The following is an 18,402-nucleotide window of genomic DNA, read 5'->3' as shown; positions in this document are numbered from 1 at the left end:
CAAACAGGCCAAGTCCCAGTACAGAGACAAAATCGAGTCGCAATTCAACAGCTCAGACACAAGAGGTATGTGGCAGGGTCTACAGTCAATCACGGATTACAAAAAGAAAACCAGCCCCGTCGCGGACCAGGATGTCTTGCTCCCAGACAGGCTAAACAACTTTTTTGCCCGCTTTGAGGACAATACAGTGCCACTGACACGGCCCCCTACCAAAACCTGCGGGCTCTCCTTCACTGCAGCCGAGGTGAGTAAAACATTTAAACGTGTTAACCCTCGCAAGGCTGCAGGCCCAGACGGCATTCCCAGCCGCGTCCTCAGAGCATGCGCAGACCAGCTGGCTGGTGTGTTTACGGACATATTCAATCAATCCTTATCCCAGTCTGCTGTTCCCACATGCTTCAAGAGGGCCACCATTGTTCCTGTTCCCAAGAAAGCTAAGGTAACTGAGCTAAACGACTACCGCCCCGTAGCACTCACTTCCGTCATCATGAAGTGCTTTGAGAGACTAGTCAAGGACCATATCACCTCCACCCTACCGGACACCCTAGACCCACTCCAATTTGCTTACCGACCCAATAGGTCCACAGACGACGCAATCGCAACCACACTGCACACTGCCCTAACCCATCTGGACAAGAGGAATACCCATGTGAGAATGCTGTTCATCGATTACAGCCCAGCATTTAACACCATAGTACCCTCCAAACTCGTCATCAAGCTCGAGACCCTGGGTCTCGACCCCGCCCTGTGCAACTGGGTCCTGGACTTCCTGACGGGCCGCCCCCAGGTGGTGAGGGTAGGTAACAACATCTCCACCCCGCTGATCCTCAACACTGGGGCCCCACAAGGGTGCGTTCTGAGCCCTCTCCTGTACTCCCTGTTCACCCACGACTGCGTGGCCATGCACGCCTCCAACTCAATCATCAAGTTTGCGGATGACACTACAGTGGTAGGCTTGATTACCAACAACGACGAGACGGCCTACAGGGAGGAGGTGAGGGCCCTCGGAGTGTGGTGTCAGGAAAATAACCTCACACTCAACGTCAACAAAACAAAGGAGATGATTGTGGACTTCAGGAAACAGCAGAGGGAGCACCCCCCTATCCACATCGACGGGTCAGTAGTGGAGAAGGTGGAAAGTTTTAAGTTCCTCGGTGTACACATCACGGACAAACTGAATTGGTCCACCCACACAGACAGCGTTGTGAAGAAGGCGCAGCAGCGCCTCTTCAACCTCAGGAGGCTGAAGAAATTCGGCTTGTCACCAAAAGCACTCACAAACTTCTACAGATGCACAATCGAGAGCATCCTGTCGGGCTGTATCACCGCCTGGTACGGCAACTGCTCCGCCCACAACCGTAAGGCTCTCCAGAGGGTAGTGAGGTCTGCAGAACGCACCACCGGGGGCAAACTACCTGCCCTCCAGGACACCTACACCACCCGATGTCACAGGAAGGCCATAAAGATCATCAAGGACAACAACCACCCAAGCCACTGCCTGTTCACCCCGCTTTCATCCAGAAGGCGAGGTCAGTACAGGTGCATCAAAGCCGGGACCGAGAGACTGAAAAACAGCTTCTATCTCAAGGCCATCAGACTGTTAAACAGCCACCACTAACATTTAGCGGCCGCTGCCAACATACTGACTCAACTCCAGCCACTTTAAAAATGGGAATTGATGGAAATTATGTAAAAATGTACCACTAGCCACTTTAAACAATGCCACTTAATATAATGTTTAGATACCCTACATTACCCATCTCATATGTATATACTGTACTCTATATCATCTACTGCATCTTGCCATCTTTATGTAATACATGTACCACTAGCCACTTTAAACTATGCCACTTTATGTTTACATACCCTACAGTACTCATCTCATATGTATATACCGTACTCTATACCATCTACTGCATCTTGCCATGCCGTTCTGTACCACCACTCATTCATATATCTTTATGTACATATTCTTTATCCCTTTACACTTGTGTGTGTGTATAAGGTAGTAGTTGTGGAATTGTTAGGTTAGATTACTTGTTGGTTATTACTGCATTGTCGGAACTAGAAGCACAAGCATTTCGCTACACTCGCATTAACATCTGCTAACCATGTGTATGTGACTAATAAAATTTGATTTGATTTGATTTGATTTGACAGCCTATAGGGAGGAGGTCAGAGAACTGGCAGTGTGGTGCCAGGACAACAACCTCTCACTCAAATGTGAGCAAAACAAAGGAGCTGATCGTGGACTACAGGAAAAGGCGGGCCGAACAGGCCCCATTAACATCGACGGGGCTGTAGTGGAGCAGTTCGAGAGTTTCAAGTTCCTTGGTGTCCACATCACCAACAAACTATCATGGTCCAAACATACCAAGACAGTCGTGAAGAGGGCACGACAAAACCTTTTCCCCCTCAGGAGACTGAAAAGATTTGGCATGGGCCCCCAGATCCTCAAAAGGTTCTACAGCTGCACCATCGAGAGCATTCTGACCAGTTGCATCACCGCCTGGTATGGCAACTGCTCGGCATCTGACCATAAGGTGTTATAGAGGGTAGTGTGAACGGCCCAGTACATCACTGGGGCCAAGCTTCCTGCCATCCAGGACCTATATAATAGGCAGTGTCAGAGGAAAGCAAATAAAATTGTCAGAGACTCCAGTCACCCAGGTTAAAGACTGTTTCCTCTGCTACCGCACGGCAAGTGGTACCGGAGCACCAAGTCGAGGACCAAAAGGCTCCTCAACAGCTTCTACCCCCAAGCCATTAGACTGCTGAACAATTCATAAAAACCGACACCGGACAATTTACATTGACCCCCCCCCCCCTGTACACTGCTGATACTCGCTGTCTGTTTATTACCTATGCATAGTCACTTCGCCCCCACCTACATTTGCAGATTACCTAAACTGGCCTGTACCTCTGCACACTTTCTCAGTACCGGTGCCCACTGTATATAGCCTCGTTATTCTTATTGTGTTACATTCTATTTTAGCCTACATGGTAAATATTTTCTTCTTCTTGAACTGCAATGTTGGTTGAGGGCTTGTAAGTAAGCATTTCACTGTAAAGTCTACACTTGTTGTATTCGGCGCATGTGGCAAATAAAGATTGATTTGATCTGTAGAAATTTGTGAGGGTCTTATGGGCCAAGCCAAATTTCTTCGGCATGAAGGGACCATTTCAGGTCCTCAGTGATGTGCACGCAGAGGAACTTGAAGCTTTTGACCCGTACCACTGCGGCCCGTCGATATGGATGGGGGCATGCTCTCTCTACTGTCTCCTGTAGTCTACGATCAGCTCCTTCATTTTGTTGAGGGAGAGGCTATTTTCCTGGCACCATTCCGCCAGGGCTCTCACCACCTCCCTGTAGGCTGAAACGACCTTGCCCACTTCACCAAAACCTTCCCCTCCCCCTATTTCCCCTCCCTCCTCCTCTCCCCTTGGGAAGATAAGGTCCTTTGGTGTGGTTTCTCTAATGGACACGTTCAAACACTGGCCGAAACTTCAGGATGTGTTATGTAGGAGTGTGTGACAGAGAGGGTGTGTTTGTGTGTGCACTCCACTGTAAATTCCCCAATTCCCAACTGTTCCTATTCACTAGTTCCACTGTTCCATTTAAAGTAGAGAAGGAGGGAAGGAAAAGTATGACTATTTCACCCCGAGGTACCAGTAACACCGTGTGTGTGTGTGTGTGTGTGTGTGTGTGTGTGTGTGTGTGTGTGTGTCCGTCCTGTGGTACCAGTAACACCAGAGCATGAGAACGAGGGAGTCAGGAAAGGGGTGAAGGAACGGACAGAGAGAATGAAAGAACGCATGATATACAGTACAAAGAAGTTATTGTCAGTTTCTTTCTACCAGTGTATTTTTCGGCTTGTGAAACTACCTCTAACTTCCTTCATACTGGACACAGACACATAAAAATGGTATCCGCGAGCTAATCTGACTCTGGGGAAGAAAATAAAGGGCATCAATGCCAAAATTAAAAAGGTATCCCTTTGACACTTGTCCTCTTATTGCAACTTGTAAAATATTGATTTGGGGCAACTAGTAAAGAGATTCCCATTGAGTTAATGCATAAAGCAGCTCAATGTTACAACTGGTAAAAATTTTACAGCCATTAACACTGGGCTATCTACGACGGTAACATCAAACAAAAGCGTTCCATGTGGTTCTCAGGTCTATTAGGCCAATAATAAAGACTTAAAACACTACATCAGCCTAGATGTTTCACAAATAAGCAAAGTCATAAGATACTAAATAAGACTATATACATAAGATAGATGAAATACATAAAACATCCTTACATCTGGAGCCAGAGTAGGACAAATACAACAGTATCCCCAGAACTGGCCTTCCAGCCTCTCTATTATACCGTGTTTTAATGTGGCAAGCCTACAGACCTAGTAGAAACAGCTTAGGGGGTTCAGAGATGGAAAGATAGAGAGGAGATATGAAATGTTCCTATCTCCAGTCCTGACTACAAGTTTTTAGAAGCAGCAGGAGCAGAAATATTAACAAATGACAACAGTACACCACCATCATAGCCACAGACATTATGCACTTTCTGTATTCATAATAATAACAAACAAACACACATTGGTGACTCCTATGTCTGATGCCACTCCATATGGGTTTTGTGTAGCCAGTTAGCTAGCAGGTTTAGGCAGAGAATTGGCTTCTATCAGATGTAACCAGTGTCATTTAACCCCTAACCAACAGGATTATAGTAGAATAACACACACACAAAGAGAGACAATCCTCTTTCTCAGGATACCACAGGAGGGTAAGAGATGAAGGATTATACAGTGTTATCAGTAAGGAAGGACACATGGTCAGTCAAATACCATGCATCTTGTACTAAAACATGAGGCTCTACCCTTTCTAAGAGAATAGGGGATATCCCTCTACTCTTTCTCCCACTCCCTTTCATTCTCCTCTAGACCCTCTTCCCCCCCTCTCTGGCTCAGAGAGGGGTGAATCTGGAAGACATGCACAACACACACTAGTGTTGCACGGTATACTGAAACTTCTGTACTTTTTCTATACTAGAAAAATGAAAAACTATTCAGTACTAGAATGTGTTACTTTCAGTACTTCTGTCAAATGTGTCTCACTGATCAAGCCCGTCTAACAGTGCAGCGTACCCCTTACTTTGTGCGCACCGTGCATGCTCCAATTACTCATTTCTAGCCTGCACTTGGAGTCTTGGCTGCTACGTGTTAGCTCCCCACGATGCACAGAAGTTTACACACTTGAATAACGCAACACGGCACGACCTCCTGCTGAAGTAATCCCCAATACATATTTGCACCGCATTACACAGTACAAATATGGATTCATTTTTTTATTAATGTAGTATGGAACCGTGGACTTAATACAAAGGTTGGACTTATGGTAATGCAGAATGGGAATGATGAACTTATCCTTTTTCTATTTAGGAAATATGGAACTTTGGACAATATGGACGTAATATCAGTTTTTTTATTTAGGGGACGGCGAGGATGGTTAAGGCTGACTTTCAAATGTATTACATTTGAAGATTGGTATTTCTAATGTACAAAGTAATTTTTTTTGTTTCACATGACATGGCCTAATTGTAGAGGTCGAGAATATTATGACTTAAAAGCTCTTATATAGTGCGGCCCTTGCTCGCCGATGTGAATCGGAAGGATTAGCCTTTAAGATTAATAAATCTATTCATATTACATTTTTAGTGCTAGGATAAAGGATTATATAATTAAAAACCTGCCTAGGTTTTCTATTGGAATAGGCCTACACGATCCTAAAATAATTGGTGTTATTGGTGTTATTATTTATTAAAAATAAATATAAAAAATGTTAAGGATGATTATTCTTCCGATACACACCGGCAAATGGATGGATTAGGTATTGTCAACAGGGTTGTTGTCTCTAGTGTGTGGCAGGCTGGTTAACACTGGGATAAAGGGATTAAAGTTAACAGTAGAACTAATACAATAACTGGCTTACGGAAGCACTTCTCTAAGCAAGAGAAAGGTATATTATTTATTTCCATAAGCTATTTATGCTACCTTTTATATTCTTGATCCTAATGATTATAGGCCTAGGTGTAAAACAGCTGAAGTGATAGAGCAACAACTCTTGAATAAAAAACAAAATGTGTATGGGTGGAGAGAGGGTTGGTTTTACAGGTTTACTCGCTCTGGATTGTCAGTACTGCATGTGTTCTTGGCTGTGTCAGAGTCGATTGTGAGTTGAACTTGGGTATGCCTTCCCATAAGAGAGTGCCCGGGGTTGGCTTGCAGTCGGCTCTGGCACAGCCATGGCACGATATAATGTGATGCCTAAGAATAATTTTTACTTGCAGTCATTAGAATCTATGTTCCTTTTTCCTTCTTCCTTTTTTTTGTCAGAATACAACAGGATATAATGAGGACTACATGAAATATGTCTTGCATGTAATGGACATAAAAAAAGGTCTGGTCTTGCGATATATTTATGAAGTTCTCTTCATTTTTTTTTTTTTTTTTTTTAAGTCAAACCATTGAATCCAATGAACTGAGCAGGCTAGGCTGACATGCTTATAGCCTTGCTAGGACTTTCAAATATGACCATTAATTTATAAGATTGTGCTGTTATTATTTCTATTAATATTATCTCTTATTGTTACTATTTACGTTTTCTGACTGTTTTCCATGTTATTTGGTTAGTTCTCTTAAGCATCCTCAGATATTTATGGACTTCCCATATTTCCCTCTGGCCAACAGCAATTGGCGGCCAAGGGTTTGCCTTAGGACGCAAAGGTGCGTTGTGAGTCAGGGAGATGATCTGATGGTCTTAGTGACAACAGACCTAGATATGGGGGGTTTTAGTGGGTGGAATATTAGGGCAATTGGGAGGTTTACAAAGTTGCAGCTACAGTATGCGTAACAGTTTAAATTACTATGGTACCGCTACATGGACACTTAATCATCATGGTGCTTTTTAAAATGGTAAGTTTACAAACATTGGTTGTGGTAAGTATAATTGAAACTTGGGCACCATTATGGTAAGTGGGGAAATAAGTATAGCAAGTTATAATTGTAATGGCTTAGCAGATCATAAAAAAACACATTTTTACATGGCTAAAAGACAAAATATAGAAAAAGGACTGGGAGGGAGAAATATACTTTTGTCATGGGCAAAGAAAACATATGTTTTCTAATAACAATAATGTAAAATTAACACATTTACAGAAAGACCTGTCTGAAGGCCACCTTAACCCTTTCATGCGTGAGTTCCAAATATCTCTAACGGTCGCCCCAGCGTGAGTTTTTTAATGCACGTGATATTAGAACGTTCTCTCAATGTGTTTGTTATGTAACAGTACATTTCATCTGCGCTGCCCTCAAACAAAAGCACGCAGCCTGTTTTTATTTGTCAATTTTAAATTATTTCTAACAAGTTTTTTATTTTCTAATAACAGTTTGAAATGAGGTGTGTTCCGCCTCATTCATTCACATAAAAGTAGTCATTTTTACTTTTGCGGACCAATTAATTTTTTTGACATTTCTGACCCGGACAAAATTCCCCAAACACTTCTCAATTGTTTGTGCAGGACATTTACTCATCTGCCGTCCTGCATACACGTGTTCATATTATTCCACCTGTCGCCTGCATCGAAATCAAAGTTGTTTTCGTTACCAATAATACCTTTGGAAATGTGTGCGTTTCTATCAAAGTTCCTTATTACGTTATAATAGTTTCTGCATGTCGTGTTATGTCGTTTCTACTGTAGCATCATGTTTTTGTGTATATTCCTTATAACCGCGGACACGCGATGTAACGTTACTCATTTCATAACATTTATGGTGTTATACTCAATGCTTAGGTAGCTAGCTACATTCTCCTATTAGCTCTGGAAAACAATGCTAATTGCGTCAGGGAAGTATTAGCATGTGTTGTATTTTGAAGCTACCCTGGCCTTATGACTCCCAAGTGGCACAGCGTCTCAGTGCTAGAGGCGTCACTCCAGACACCCATCTTCAAATCAAGACTGCGTTTCTATCAAAGTAAGTGCCTAATTACGTTATTGTGTCGTGTTATACCGTTTCTACTATAGCTCACTGTGTGAATGGAGCATAATATATTTGTATATATTCCTTATAACCGCGGACACGCGAGGTAACGTTACTCACCTTTTATGGTGTTATATTCAATCGTGCTTATGTAGCTAGTTACATTATTCTATTAGTTCTGTAAAACAATGCTAAATGCGTCAGAAGTATTGGCATGTTGTATTTTGACGCTACCCTGGAAAAATTGAAAAATATCTTATACCACTTGGTCGTTTTCTGAGTGCATTCCACAAAGCTGTTTATCATCCACTGCCCCCATTTTGAGGTAATAGTCAAGCACGCAGTCTGGTTTCATGTTTCTCTGTCTGGTTTGTTTCTCTCTCCCGTCAGGTGGTCCACCTTCCCTGTGGCCGACATGGTTGCTGTACGGACAGTGGAGAGGACATGGACGTCTCGTTTGTCATGCCACTTTACTGCCAGCTGTTAACATTTCTTATTTTGTATAATGGGTCATTTAGGATGGTAGTAGCGTTGATGAAATGCAGTCATAGCAGCAGAACTAGAAAGCAGTCTTTACTGTCACCAGGAATGTATACATTTCACTAATTGTGGTTGTCCCCCACTCCTGGCTCTCTCTTATCCTGTAGCTCCAAGGCATAGCGATTGGTCTCTACTATGTCTCCCACCAGCTCCTCTGTCAGAAACAACTTGAAGCACTCTGCCTCAGTTGGAAATGGCAAGGGGCGTTGCACTCCAGACTGGGACTCATCAAAGCAAACACCAGGGCCATGAGGGGTGAAACAGCAGGGCCAGGAGGGGTGAAATGACTGGTGGCCTTCCAGCTACCACAGAACTCCTGTACTTCATCCACTGTTGGTATGCCTCCATCACCACCAGCATCTTCAAAGGGAACTGGGACTTTGTCAGTGGACAAGGGAAATTCAGATTCAGGGTTCTCAATGGCTACAAGGTTGGGGGGCAGCTCCTCACTGTCACTGTCAGAATCTGATTCCTGACTTTCATACTCAGACTCATTGTCAGAATTTTAAAAAATCTCCAGAATTTCCACATTTGTTTGTTGTCTCCTTTTGAAAGACATTGCTAATGCTTCAGCTCATCTCACTAGCTACATACATAAACAACAACACTGAATGGTTTAGAGTGAGAGGGTACGTGGTTGACTGCCGGCACGCGCCACTTGTATCAATAAATCACTATCAGAAAATGTTTTGTGTGGCAATTATTTGTGTATTTACGGTTTTATTCACATGTTTTCAAATCTAGGTGACAAATCATGCATTCCGATTCTTGCACAGATTGTAATGGGCACATATTATGTGTGTAAAATACTTTTTTGAAGGTTGTACTGATTATGATGAGCTAAGCTAATTCCAGCTGTGTAGTCATGTTTGTTGACGTTCAATGCATTCTGGGTTCACGTAATCGTCTGTTTGACCAAAGATGTTATAACAAAATGAGGTGAGTAAGAGTTCACTCGTTTTTTGAGGACTTCCGGAAATGAATGGTGGGATGTGAACGACGGTAGACGACACACCCCTTCAACATGCATACTATAAACAGACCAAACTCATCTCGTCTTCTCTTATTATCTTCGGTTTCTGTGAGGAAAAAAAAATGCATGGCTGCGCGCTGAAACTAACCGTCGGATTACTTTCGATTTCTAAAAAGTGCTTTACCTAATTATTTCGATCAATGGTGTGCTCACCCGTGATGTGATTAATTATACATAATAATTGCTATTAGCTAATTCATATTGTAGTTTATGTCAGCCGAGAGTTAGAAAATATGACTGCTTGTGTTGGGTCAATCTTTCCTCAGCGCTAGGACAAATGTAGCCTACATTTTTCCGGTTAGGATGATTGTGTTATGCTATATATTCTTCTGTGAATATCTGAACATTGAATCCAAAAATAAACTGCTCACATTCTGGACATAACTTTGTAAGGACTGTGTTTGTGTAAATAGTTTCTGAAAAAAGTGTGGCCAGCTCAAACGCTGATTGTTGCGTCATTCGAAACTGGCCGTTCTAAACGAGCGTTCTAAATGAGTGTTCTAATCACACGGGTGTGATCGTACGCTTCAGGGACCACTGTAGAACGATCACACCCGTGTGATGGTACGTGTGAAAGGGTTAAAGAAGAGGAACTTTTTGAGGCAATAAAATCTTTTCAGTCTGGAAAAACACCAGGGCTTGACGGTATACCAGTAGAGGTATATCAGACCTTTTTTGATGTACTCAAAGACCCATTATTAGCATGTTTTCATTACTCTTATACAAATGGTAGACTTTCAGGTACTCAACAAGGTCTGATTTCATTACTACTAAAACAGGACCCAGGTGGTAAGTATAAAGACCCAGTCCATTTAAAAAACTGGGAGGCCTCTTACACTTCAATGTTGTGATGCGGAAATCCTGGCGAAATGCATAGCACATAGAATTTAAAAAAAGGTTTTACCAGATATTGTTCATCCTGATCAAACAGGTTTTTACATGGATGACATATTGGAGATAATATATGACAATTACTTAAAACAATTGAACATTATGAAACATCGAAGATACCAGGCCTGGTCTACATAGCAGATTTTGAAAAGGCGTTTGATAAAGTACGACTAGAATTTATATATAAATGCCTGGATTACTTAATCTCTTATACAATGGGTTAAAGTTATGTACAGCAACCCCAGATGTAAAATAGTCAATAATGGTTACTTCTCAGAAAGTATTGAGCTTTTAAGCGGAGTATAACAAGGCTGTCCGTTGTCTCCATATCTATTTATTATGGCCATTGAAATGCTAGCTATTAAAATTAGATCCAACAAGAACGTCAAGGGGTTAGAAATCCAGGGGATAAAAACAAAAGTGTCAATGTATGCCGATGACTCTAGTTTTTTTCTTAAGTCCGCAATCTGGATCCCTGCACAGTCTCACTGAAGAACTTGATCACTTGTCTAGCCTCTGGAATAAAACCTAATTATGACAAGTGTACCATATTAAGTATTGGATTGTTTACACTACCTTGTACTTTACCAATAAAATGGGCAGATGGTGAAGTAGACATACTTGGTATACACATCTCAAAAAATATAAATTAACTTACCACAATTTCAATATAAAGTCAGCAAAGAAAGATAAGATTCTGCAACCATGGAGAGGTAAATACTTGTCTATTTATGGGGGGGGGGGGGGGGGGGGTGTTAATCACACTGATTAACACTTTGGTCCTATCACAGTTTACTTACTTACTTACTAATGGCACTGCCTACTTCAAATGACTCATTTTTTAAAATCATATGAGCAAAAAATATTTCATTTTATTTGGAATGCTAAGCCAGACAAAATTAAAACGTGCCTATTTATATAATGAATAGGAGTTTGAGGGGCTAAAATTATTAGATATTAAAGCTTTAAACCCCTCACTAAAAGCTTCATTCATACATAAGTTATACTTAAACCCAAAATGGTTCTTCAGTAGATTATTAAGGAATACTCATACTTTGTTCAAAAATTGCCTTTTTGCCGTTAATACAGATTACAACTTCTCATATGCAAAAAAAAAACGTGTTTCAAGTATCGCCCTTTCTTAAACAAGCCATACAAAGCTGGTTACAATTTCAGTTTTATCCTCCAGAAAAAATCTAACAAATATTACAACAAATGTTATGGCTAAAGTCCAATATACTAATTAACTTCTTTGAGGAAGGGGGCAGTATTTTCACGTCCGGATGAAAAGCGTGTTCAGAGTAAACTGCCTGCTACTCAGGCCCAGATCCTAGGATATGCATATTATTCGTAGATTTGGATAGATCACACTGAAGTTTCTAAAACTGTTTGAATGATGTCTGTGAGTATAACAGAACTTGTATGGCAGGCAAAAACCTGAGAAAAAATCCAACCAGGAAGTGGGAAATCTGAGGTTTGTAGGTTTTCAACTCTTTGCTTATCCAAGATACAGTGGAAATGGGGTCATGTTGCACTTCCTAAGGCTTCCACTAGATGTCAACTGTCCATAGAACCTTGTTTGATGCTTCTACTGTGAAGTGTGGGCGAATGAGAGGAGATTGAGTAAGGTCTCTCCCAGAGTGCCACGAGCTGACCATGCGCTGACCATGCGCGTTCATGTGAGAGTTAGCTGCGTCCCATCGCATTTCTGAAGACAAAGGAATTCTCCGGTTGGAACATTATTGAAGATTTATGTTAAAAACATCCTAAAGATTGATTCTATACATCGCTTGACATGTTTCTACGGACTGTAACGGAACTGTTTGGACTTTTCGTCCGTACTTTCCGCGCGTCGTGAGTTTAGATTGTGTACTGAACGTGCGAACAACAAGGAGGAATTTGGACATAAATGATGGACATTATCGAACAAAACAAACATTTATTGTGGAACTGGGATTCCTGGGAGTGCATTCTGATGAAGATCATCAAAGGTAAGTGAATATTTATAATGCTATTTCTGACTTATGTTGACTCCAACATGGCGAATATCTCTTTGGGTTGATTTGTCATCTGAGCGCCGTACTCAGATTATTGCATGGTTTGCTTTTTCCGTAAAGTTTTTTTTAAATTCTGACACAGCGGTTGCATTAAGGAGAAGTGGATCTAAAATTCAATGTGTAACACTTGTATTTTCATCAACATTTATGATGACTATTTCTGTAAATTGATGTGGCTCTGCAAAATCACCGGATGTTTAGGAACTACTGAACATAACGCGCCAATGTAAACTGAGATTTTTGGATATAAATATGAACTTTACCGAACAAAACATACATGTATTGTGTAACATGAAGTCCTATGAGTGTCATCTGATGAAGATCAAAGGTTAGTGATTCATTTGATCTATATTTCTGCTTTTTGTGACTCCTCTCTTTGGCTGGAAAAATGGCTGTGTTTTTCTGTGAATAGGCACTCACCTAACATAATCGTTTGGTTTGCTTTTGTCGTAAAGCCTACTTGAAAATCGGACACTCTGGCTGGATTTACAACAAGGCTATCTTTAAAATGGTGTAAAATACATGTATGTTTGAGGAATTTTTATTATGGGATTTCTGTTGTTTTGAATTTGGCGCCCTGCAGTTTCACTGGCTGTTGACGAGGTGAGACACTACTGTCCCACATACCCTATAGAGGTTAATAAAAAAACATTCTTTATGGGGATTTTTTTTATTTATGATATTACATTTATTAATGATATTATGAATAGAAATGGAGTTGTTACATATGCAGTTATCAAAAATGTATGGGAATATCTGCTCAATCCCAACTTACAACCAACTGATTGCAGAAATTGAGGAGGCAAGTGGAAAAGGGAGAATGTAGGGAATTTGTTTGCCTGCCATATATTAAAGTTACAAACTGGCTGAAAGGAACTGGCATAAATAGAAAAATATACCAGTTTCATCTGAGGACAAAAATGTTGACAGCTGCGCCATACAGGTTGCAAAATAAATAGGAGATTTTCGATGTACCAATTCCATGGCACATGGTTTATGAACTAGTACAAAAAGTTACACTTGATTCAACACTTAGAGTTTTTCTATTTAAATAATATCAATATCTTGCCACCAACAGAATGCTATATGTACAGGGCATACAACAATCTCAGCTCTGCAGATTTTGCTGCGAAGAGACAGAATCAATATGTCATTTATTCTGGTATGGCCCCTATGTAGCTTGTTTCTGGTCACAGGTTCAGGAATGGCAAAAGTTTTTTTAAACCACAACATGCACTTAAAATAAACCTTACAAATAGCAGTGTTGGGCGATTTGGAAAGCCATAGTCAATCAATAAATAATATAAAAGTACTCGTAGGAATGGTTTTCATCTTTAGCTCACAATCTGTGGATAATATATGATTAGAAAGGTTCAAAAATTGTGAAAAACATCACAGCACCATTGAAAAATACACATTACCGTTCAAAAGTTTGGGGTCACTTAGAAATGTCCTTGTTTTTGAAAGAAAAGCACATTGGTTGTCAATTATAATAACATCAAATTGATCAGAATTACAGTGTAGACATTGTTAATGTTGTAAATGACATTTGTAGCTGGAAACGGCAGGTTTTTTATGGAATATCTACATAGGCGTACAGAGGCCCATTATCAGCAACCATCACTCCTGTGTTCCAATGGCACATTGTGTTAGCTAATCCAAGTTTATCATTTTAAAAAGGCTAATTGATCATTCGTAAACCCTTTTGCAATTATGTTAGCACAGCTGAAAACTGTTGTGCTGATTATAGAAGCAATAAAACTGGCCTTCTTTAGACTAGTTGAGTATCTGGCGCATCAGAATTTGTGGGTTCAATTACAGGCTCAAAATGGCCAGAAACAAATAACTTTCTTCTGAAACTCAGTCTATTCTTGTTCTGAGAAATGAAGGCTATTCCATGCGAGAAATTGCCAAGAAACTGAAGATCTCATACAACGCTGTGACTACTCCCTTCACAGAACAGCACAAACTGGCTCTAACCAGCATAGAAAGAGTGGGAGGCCCCGGTGAACAACTGAGCAAGAGGACAAGTACATTAGAGTGTCTCGTTTTAGAAACAGATGCCTCACAAGTCCTCAACTGGCAGCTTCATTAAATAGTATCCGCAAAACACCAGTCTCAACGTCAACAGTGAATATGGAACTCAGCATTCCTCCGGGATGCTGGCCTTCTAGGCAGAGTTGTAAAGAAAAAGCCATATCTCAGACTGGCCAATACAAAGCAAAGATTAAGATGGGCAAAAGAACACAGACACTGGACAGAGAAACTCTGCCTAGAAGGCCAGCATCCCGGGGTCGCCTCTTCACTGTTGACGTTGAGACTGGTGTTTTGCGGATACTATTTAATGAAGCTGACAGTTGAGGACTTGTGAGGCATCAGTTTCTCAAACTAGACACTAATGTACTTGTCCTTTTGCTCAGTTGTTTACCGGGGCCTCCCACTCCTCTTTTCATTCTGGTGAGAGCCAGTTTGCGCTGTTCTGTGAAGGAAGTAGTACACAGCGTTGTACCAGATCTTCACTTTCTTGGTAATTTCTCACATGGAATAGCCTTCATTTCTCAGAACAAGAATAGACTGACAAGTTTCAGAAGAAAGATCTTTGTCTGTTTCTGGACAGTTTCTCTCAGCCTCTAAAACTGTGCGGTCATACGCAGGACCTAGCGGTCATACGCAGGACCATATCTATGGTGAAATCACATGTAATTTTACAAATTTTTTCTTATCGTTTAAAGAGAAGGACATGGCCGTTTAAACATTAAGAACATTTTGACAACTCACTCACACACGCACAATTGTGTCAAATCTAAGCACTAGAAACTTTTAATCACACCCGGCTGTGATAAAGGAGAAGAAACTACTGTCCCAAAGTGCACCCTATTCCCTATATAGTGCATTAATATAGTGCATTACTGTTGCCCAGACCCGTACGGACCATGGTAAAAAGCAGTGCACTACATATGTAATAGGGTGCCATTTGGGATGTAGACCTAAAAGCTACTGCAGTCATGTGGAAACAACAATAGGTGACTGTCTGTGCACTGTTGAACATGTGGGCAATTCCATTATTTGAATTAGTTTTCACTTTAAAATGTTTGCCAAACAAAACATCAACTAAAAACTTTGATTTCATAGTTTAACGAACCATACAACTCTTTGTAAACTTTGGTAACGGAATTATGGTCAAATCTGTCAGTGTTTGGAAAATGTGGTCGCATAAAAACCTAAGATTCAAAGATATCTGCAGAAAGAATGAGGTGTCAGCTATGACATGGCACCTTGAATTTGAAAAATTATGTGGGTTACGGTATTTATGGGTAACAATCTACCATGTACAGGATTTATGGGTCCCTGATCTGTACTATACAGAAATGCATAATTATGGATATGAATATCATTATATTCATGGTGATGCATCCTGAATAGGTACACAAAGGTAGCATATGCAATATCCTTTTTCATATTTGGGTATAATTGTACACACTGGCTATTATTGTAATGAGCTCCGCCCCCAAACAAGACCACATTTGGTTGGTCCGGTCCAGACCAAATCTGAAACAATTATAGATGTCTGTGTTTCGCAACTTTGGACAGCACAGCAGAGTTCCATATTGTACAGTAAAGTAGATATGTTCAGTACAATACACTGTACTCTACTCTAGTGTGCTCTACTGTACTGAACTCTACACTACTCTTTTCTTGACTGTACTGTTGTCTACTGTACTGTACAAACTTGTGAAACATAGACGTCTAGGATTGGTTCAGATTTGGTCCGGCCAGGGCATACTAACCATGTCTTGGCTTTGACCACCAGACCACAGAAAGAGAGAAAAAACTGTTTTGTTGAGCTGAACATAACAGTATGCCAGTGGAAGGGAGGACAGTAGCAGTTGACCCAACTGTGGTTTATGACTACTATGATTTCCCATTGTAGCCAATTCAATTGCAAATAATTCTGATTTAGTCACAGAATTATGGGATTTAAATCACTTAATACATTCATAAACAAACTTGATATCAGTAAAAACACTAACTAAATTGGTAGGTATACCTTTACTTGCTACTTCGGTGAGTGTGAACTTTCATTATCCCCCCATGAGGGAGAGAAAATAGAAATTATCTTAATAAAATTTGGGTTTTTGGTATTGGAATTACACGGCAATGTTTGTTCAATTTAATAGAGAAGGCAAATAATTTCTCTAAAACTAAATAAAAAAGTGTTCATATTAGTTGGCAGGGGTCTTTGCTTCAACAACATGATTGTGTTTTGATGGATTTATAATCCTGTGTAAAACTGTTTCTGGTATATGTTGACCAGAAGTCAATGATTTTGCTTATTCCTATTTTTTTAGGTTGGAAAATGGCTTAAAAAAAGGTATATGCCTTAATAAAAATCTATAAAACTCAGCTTTGACAGCTAATTTGAAAGTCTCCTATGCACTTCACATGTTGGTGCTTATGGGTCATTTTAGATGGAAATGCCCAGTAGTGACCACTGCAAGCTATACTATGTATTCTTATTTCTATATAGTCACAAGAATGATCTAAGTTTCAAAGGACTGTGGTGGAACATTGATGAATTAAAGGCAAAGAAGTTGCAACAAAATATCCAGCCATGCAGTTCTACAGACTGGACATGTTACTCTCACACACAGTCATAAACCACAAAATATTATGTAGCCTAACAAATGGACATTGCATTGGCCTTGTGGACGGTCAGTCTAACAGTAAAAGCACAACTAAAACGTATCCTACGACAACAGAGCGCGTGCGAGAGTTCTGAAAACAAATCACGACTCACTTTAGTGATGATGAGCGGTTCTCCGTGCTCGAGACCTCCTTTCAGCGTGAACCCCCAAGGCGTGCCTCCGTTTAACTGGACTGGGATATGGTTAAACGACACGAGCTGCTCAACAGTCTCCATTCTAGATCTCTTTTAACGTTATTATACTCGCGGTAACCGACCGAGCGGAGTGGAAAGGAGTCACTTTTCTACCTGCGCCGTTTTAGAACTCGGTCTCCATCACTACTAGCCAATGGGTCCTACCATTCCATTGCAATAAAGCAACAAATCGAACAGAGACATTAGTGATACATACAGATTGGGGGAGGGCTAAAAAAAAGTTCAGGCAGTAGCGTTAGTGTTCCACTCTCAGCGGGGTGGTGAAAACGGATGTTTCCGGTTTTCAGGGCTACAGCAGTTTCCCCTGAAAGAACTGTTGTGAGGACTCTGCTCAGGCGTCTTTTTACGCCTGCTACGTTAGTATTCTTCCAAAACCAAAACTTCTCTGACGCAGTAGGAAGAAGTTTTCCCAGTCCCCCAATTTCAAAACTAGTTTGACTGACATCTTTCACAGATAGTCACGGTAGAATTTAAAAAACTGTGATTGTACACCTCACTGCGGCACATGTAACGGGGCGGGGGCGGTTGTGGGCGGAGTCGGCCCGGACAGGCCCCGCCCACCACACGGTTTCATTGTTTGAGGTTCATTTGCATAGGCAACACACTACACAATTTAGCATGAGTGGTAACAGATCAAATCTTAATCTAATTTTATTCGTAACGTACACATTTTCCAGATGTTCAAATCAAATTTTATTGGTCACATAGACGTGTTTAGAAGATGTTATTGCGAGTATAGCAAAATGCTGTGTTTCTAGCTCCAACAGTGCAGTAATATCTAACAATTTCACAACAAACACACACACACACATCTAAGTAAAGGAATGGAATTAAGAATATAGAAATATATGGACAAGCAATATCAGAGCGGCATAGACTAAGATACAGTAGAATACAATACAGTATATACATATGACATGAGAAATGCAAAATATGTAAACA

The 18,402-nt window shown here is 40.7% G+C and overlaps 1 protein-coding gene across 3 annotated transcripts in view; it reads right to left on the bottom strand.

Annotated features, from left to right (window-relative positions):
- The window catches only part of LOC139534270 (protein Shroom4-like), a 104,797-nt gene extending 86,845 nt beyond the window's left edge, over positions 1 to 17,952 (bottom strand). For all 3 annotated transcript variants that reach the window (XR_011666929.1, XR_011666928.1, XM_071333297.1), the window contains exon 1: positions 17,359 to 17,952. Coding sequence is in view for 1 of the 3 variants with exons in the window: in XM_071333297.1 (XP_071189398.1) it covers positions 17,359 to 17,481 (123 nt within the window). In the remaining 2 variants the exon portion in view is untranslated. The remainder of the gene's footprint in view (positions 1 to 17,358) is intronic.
- Positions 17,953 to 18,402: the final 450 nt, after the last annotated feature.

This window comes from Salvelinus alpinus, chromosome 11, assembly GCF_045679555.1.
Source record: "Salvelinus alpinus chromosome 11, SLU_Salpinus.1, whole genome shotgun sequence".
Lineage (NCBI taxonomy): Eukaryota > Metazoa > Chordata > Actinopteri > Salmoniformes > Salmonidae > Salvelinus > Salvelinus alpinus.
The sequence above is the reverse complement of the archived record's forward strand: the minus strand, read 5'-3'. Positions and strand labels throughout refer to the sequence as shown.